The 6000-nt window shown below is 39.1% G+C and overlaps 1 protein-coding gene across 7 annotated transcripts in view; it reads right to left on the minus strand.

The window, feature by feature from the left end:
- Positions 1-3991, minus strand: part of TBC1D19 (TBC1 domain family member 19) — an 87870-nt gene extending 83879 nt beyond the window's left edge. For 5 of the 7 annotated variants that reach the window (XM_036418988.2, XM_036418971.2, XM_036419004.2 and 2 more), the window contains exon 1: positions 3764-3991. In XM_036418988.2, the coding sequence (XP_036274881.1) occupies positions 3764-3862 (99 nt within the window). In that variant the 5' untranslated portion in view covers positions 3863-3991. The remainder of the gene's footprint in view (positions 1-3763) is intronic. The other 2 variants (XM_036419018.2, XM_036419012.2) reach the window with 2 other exon arrangements.
- Between the last annotated feature and the right edge of the window lie 2009 nt (positions 3992-6000).

Genomic DNA, 6000 nt, shown 5'->3' on the forward strand with positions numbered 1-6000 from the left:
ATACAGAACACTTGAACAAAATTGTCTATTTGACCTCATTGACATTTGCAGGACAGTAAGTGCAGAACACTAATGCTTTTCAAGTACACATTCAACAAGATGAATAGCCCAAATAGATTTTTTTTAAAAAATTTTTATTAAAAATGCTTCCACAAAGAAAATTCCAGGCCTTACTGACCTTACTCGAAATTCCACCAGACATTTGTGGAAGAAATAATATTAATTCTACATAAAATCTTCCAGAAAATAAGAGAAGGGAACACTGCCCAACTCAGTTTCTGAGATCAGTACTAATATCAAAACTAGACAAAGATATTAAAATAAAACTACAAACCAATATTTTTATGAAAATATTCATAAAATCTTCAATAAACTATTAGGAAATTAAATCAAGATATATATAAAAATAACAATGTATTGTAACCAAGTGAAATTTATCCCTGAAATGCTAAAACAATCAGTATTGTTCACCATAGTAACATATTAAAAATAAAAAAAAATCACATATATAAGAAGGTACTTAACAAAATTCAACATTCATTCATAATAAAACTCTCAGAAAAACAGGAGTAAGAAAGAGTTTCTCATACCTAATAAAAAGTATCTATACAGCATTGTACTGGAAACAGTAGCCAATAAAACAAGGCAAGAAAAATAAAAAACATATATATGGGAAAGGAAAAAGTAAAATTGTCTTTATTCACATAATAGCAATATACAAAAGAGGTACAATAATAAATAAGTTTAGTAAGGCTGCAGGATACATGGCAAAAAGACAAATATCTATTGTAATTCTACATACTAACAAGAAACAATTGGAAATTGAAATGAGAAAAAAAAATCAGCATTTATAATGCCATAAAAAAAGAAATACTTAGGGGGAAATCTTAAAATATGTGCAATATTTGTATATTGAACTGTAAAACACCAACAATAGAAAGTAAAGATATAAACAAATGAAGAGATAAAGTATATTCATTAGCCAGAAAATTCAATATTGTTAAGAGGTCAATTCTCCTCAAATTGATCTATAAATTCAACAAAACCCCAATCCAAACCCAGGAAGATTTTTTGTAGTACCGTATTTTTCAGACCATAAGACGAACTTTTTTTCCCCCAGAAGTGGGGGGAAAAAGTCCCTGCGTCTTATGGTCCAAATATAGCCTACAGTGACTAGGGGTGTCAAACTCAATCAGAGAAGGGGCCAAAATCTAAAATCCAGCCTAAATCACGGGCTGAATGGTTTACTGAACAGTCATAAACTGTCATTGTGATGGAAACGCAGCGGAGTGCAGTGATGACAGCGCGGTGCGGGCCACATTGCAAGGCCTGGCAGGATGGATTTGGCCCGCGGGCCTTGTGTTTGACACATGTGGAAAAGAAAGTTTTTTTACTTGCCCGGCTCTGTGTGGTCTCTGTGTGCTTGCCCGGCTCTAAAATGGTTCTAAATGCTGCTGTTTACTTTACGGGGTTGATTACATGTGTTTATGACTGTGATGTTGGGTTTTAATGCACATAAAATATTTTAGAATATTTTGTTTCAGAATCTTTTTTTCTTCATTTCCCTTCTCTAAAAACTGGTGCGTCTTATGGTCCGGAGCGTCTTATGGTCCGGAAAATACGGTAATTTATAAGATAACTATAAATTTTATATGGCAAAGCAAAGATAAAATCTATATGGCAAAGCAAAGGACGTAGAATAAACAAAAAATTTTTTTAAAAAAGTTGGACTAATTACCTGATTTCTAGACTTACTATAAAGTTACAAAAGTAAAAAAAAAAAAAAAATGTAGCATTAGCATTACTGATAGACAAACAGGTCAATGGAACAGAATAGAGAGCCAGACACAGTCCTGTGTATATGTGTGTGTGTGTGTGTGTGTGTGTGTGTGTGTGTGTGTACAAAAGGAATTTTCAACAAAAGTGCCATGGAAATCTGCAAATAAGCACTAGAAATAGGTGTGGTATTGGGCATCTATGTGCAAAAGAAAAAAAAAGCTTTACATAGCAACATACACAACAATGAACTGGAAATGGATCACAGATCTAAATGTAGAAGCTAAAACTATAAAACTGCTAGAGGAAAGATTCTTAGGTAAGGCACAAAAAACACAAATCATAAAAGAAATTGATAAAAACATGTCACCAAAATTAAAATGTTTTGCTATTTGAAAGACTCAGTTAAGATGAAAAGATAAGCCACAGACTGGGAGAAAATATTTGCAACATTTGTGCCCTTTATATAAAGAATCCTTACAATTCAACAATGAGAGAACAAACTATTTTTGTAATGGGCAAAGGATTTGAACAGCTTACTTCACCAAAGAAGATATAAGCATGATAACACGCTCGATATCATTGGTATTAGGAAAATGTGATTAAAGTTTCAGTGCGGTATCATTACTCTCCTTCCAGAACATTGTAATTAATATATAAAAATTAATTTAAAAAAACTGACATAGGTATTAGCAAGGATGCAGAGCAACTGAAACTCTCATAATTGCTGGTGGAAATGCAAAACTGCTACAGCCACTTTGGAAAAGTCTGGCATATTCTTACAGAATTAAACATATACTTATCATACAACTTAGCCATTCTACTCCTAACTATTTATCCCAGAGGAAAAAAAAACAAAACACAAATATCCAAACAAAACCCTACACCAGAATGTTTGTATCAGATTTACTTAAAACCACCATAACAGGAAACAACCCATAACTTCATAACCCATGATGTCCCCAGCAATCAATGATCACGGATAAAAAAAATCACAGACTATCCAAACAATGAACTATTACTCAACAATAAAAAGGAGCAGAATTGCCCTGGATGACTTGGCTCAGCGGATAGAGCGTCGGCCTGTGGACTGAAAGGTCCCAGGTTCGATTCCCGGTGGAGGTCACATGCCTGGGTTGCGGGCTTGATCCCCAGTGTGAGGCGTGCAGAAGGTAGCCAATCAATGATAGTCTCTCATCATTGATGTTTCTATCTCTTCCTCTCCCTTTCTCTTTGAAATCAATAAAAATACATTTTTTTTAAAAAAGGAATAGAACTTATGTGGGAATCAGACCTATCAGGGTACGTAAATATCTAATCACTATGTTGTACGCCTTATACTAACATAATACTGTAAGTTAACTGTCATTGAAAACTAAAAACAATTTTTTTTCCAAAAGAAAACTACTGAGATACCAACAACACGAATGAGTCACAAAAGCATGATTCTAAAGGGCAGGAACCAGGCACAAAAAATGTGCATCCTGTATAATTCCATTTGCATGGCACTCACACATACACAAAGATCTCTTCATCACCCTCTGCATTAAAGGACCCAGCACACAGGGAAATGCTCAGCGAATGCGGGTGGACGGACAGAGGGCGGATGGCTGCAGGGAGGGGAGAGGCAGGAAGGTGAGCGATGCTAAGGCACAAACCCACGGACAGAAGAGGAAAAAGTGAGGCAAGGCGTGGCCCAAACTGATACGAGCCGTTTTTAATATTAGACCCTGTGAAAGGCTATAAGAAGAATAAACATCTCTAGCGTTTCTGTGTCCTAAAGAAAGGCATGATGCGCCCCACCCTCCTTCAAACACCCATTACCCCACGCGCGAGGCTGAGCTTGGGGACCTGGAGGAGAGGGCTTTCCGCGCCAGGAGCGGAGCTGGGAGACCGGAGGGGCTGCAGCCGGGGTCACAGGGATTCATTCCCCCGGAGCCCGCCCGCCACAGCCCCGTCCCCACCCCTTCCCACCGGCCTCACTCACCCAGGCCTGGCGTTCCAGCTGAGCGTACAAATTGGAGCCCTTGAGTTTCTGTACTATCTGGGCAATGCTGAGAGACAGATCCGACTCCTCCTGCCACATTTCCCCTGCCGCAGCCCGCCAGGCGGCGGGGACAGGCCGCCGGCGCGGAGACAACGGGCTGTGGGGTCCGGCTTAAAGGCTAGTGACACTTCTCCCGGACCTTATTACGCTGGGACGCCTCAGCGGGGCGTTACCAGGCAACCGCCCGGCGTGCGTCCGTTCCTCTCTGGGGTCCCCCCGCGCCTGACGACCCCAGCACCTGCGTTCCGAGTGCAGAAACGACACCAGGGGGGTAGATCTTCATGGCATTGTTCCTGCTTAGTCTGTGGTTGAAAGGCAAGAAGAGTTCTTTCCTCCAGAGCTACCGTGCCGCCTCCGATGCACGAGGGAAACTCGGAAAGTTGCTTATTCTTATGTTTTATTATAAAAGGTCCTTCCTCTTCCACCTTTCCATCTCTGCAGAAAGACATGCAAATTACTTGCAAGAATAATCAGGCTCTCTGATCCTAGCAATGTGAACTTGGGCGAGGTACTTAAATTTCAGAACTCAGTGTCCGCCTCTCTAAAATAATATGTACCCAGTTCACTGATATTGTGATGATACGCTGAGGTAACAATTATAAGGCTGTCTAGCACTATACTTAGCTCTCCGTCTTATTTGCATTTCTCCTGCTTCTATTTGCTGTGGGTTTATGCCAGGAATAAACAAACGAGGTCTTCTCATCTAACAACTTATCCAGGACGCGTTTATTATCAAGTTTTCTGGGACACATTGGCAATTCAAGGATGACTAAGACATTGTCCCAGTCTTCAAGGAATATGCCATCTAGATTCCTCTTCTTTCATTTATTCGGTCACTTATTTAGAATTCATTCAACTTTCAACTTACTGCACAGTCACATACAGGAATCTGTGTGCCCACAAAGTAAAACATGATTCTTGCCTTCAAGGAAACATCAAAGCTTTTTAGGAAAATCAGAAGTAGCTGAGTTAACTAATTGAATGATATTACCAAAGGCAACTAGAAAAAGGCCTATGGGATAATACACAAACTAAAATAATATTGACAAAATAACAAAGAATTTATTTCAAATGTCTCTATGCATATATATTTTAAATTAAATTTTGTTGGGGTGGCATTGGTCAACATGAGCATATAGGTTTCATGCATGGATTTCTAAGTTACAAAATCTGTATATAGCACCATGTGTCCACCACCCAAAGTCAAGTCTTCTGTCACCTCATATTAGGACCCCTTCTTCTTCTCCCTCCCCCAATCCCTGTCCTTGCAATCACCACACTGCTATTTGTGCTCATAAGTTTCAGTTTCATTTCCCACATATGAGTGAAATTGTATGGTTCTTAACTTTTTCTGTCTGACTTATTTCTCTTAGCATAATGCTCATCTCTGTTGTTTCAAATGATGCTGTTTCATCCTTTCTAATGGCTGAGTAATATTCCACTGTGTATAGGTACCACATCTTTTTTTATTCAGTCCTCCATTACAGGGCACTTTGACTGCTTCCATGTCTTGGCCATCATGAATAATGCTGCAATGAACATGGGGTTGCATATATATTTGCATATAAATGATTTTTAGTTTTTCGGGTATATACCGGAGTGGGGTTGTTGGGTCATACGGTAGCTCTATTTATAATTTTTTGAGGACTCTCCAGACTGCTTTCCATAGTGGCTGTATCAGTTTACATTCCCACCAGCAGTGAATGAGGGTTCCCTTTTCTCCACAACCTCTCCAACACTTGTTATTGTTTGTCTTGTTAATAATGGACCTGTAACAGGTGTAAGGTGGTATCTCGTTGTAGTTTTAACTTACATTTTCCTAACTTATGCATATGTTTTAAGTAAAGCAGAGGTCAGATTCCAATAGAACAGACCAACATTGCTGCAAAAACTGTAATCTAACCTCCTTAAACATTAATGTGCTTAGGAATCACTTTTTTTTTTTTTAATTCAACAGGCCTCTAGTGGGATCTGTTAATCTGCATTTCTGGAAACTCCCAGGAGATTGTGACCCTGTTGGTCCAAGGGCTACATTCTGAATAACAAAGGACCAAAAGAGGTAAACAATGGGAATTCAAAGGGGCTGGATCTCTGGCATCTATGCATGACACCTGGCATTCATAAAACCTCTGTTCAGCCGAGACTGGTTTGGCTCAATGGATAGAGCGTGGGCTTGG

The sequence above is a fragment of the Pipistrellus kuhlii genome, unplaced genomic scaffold, assembly GCF_014108245.1.
Source record: "Pipistrellus kuhlii isolate mPipKuh1 unplaced genomic scaffold, mPipKuh1.p scaffold_m20_p_1, whole genome shotgun sequence".
Lineage (NCBI taxonomy): Eukaryota > Metazoa > Chordata > Mammalia > Chiroptera > Vespertilionidae > Pipistrellus > Pipistrellus kuhlii.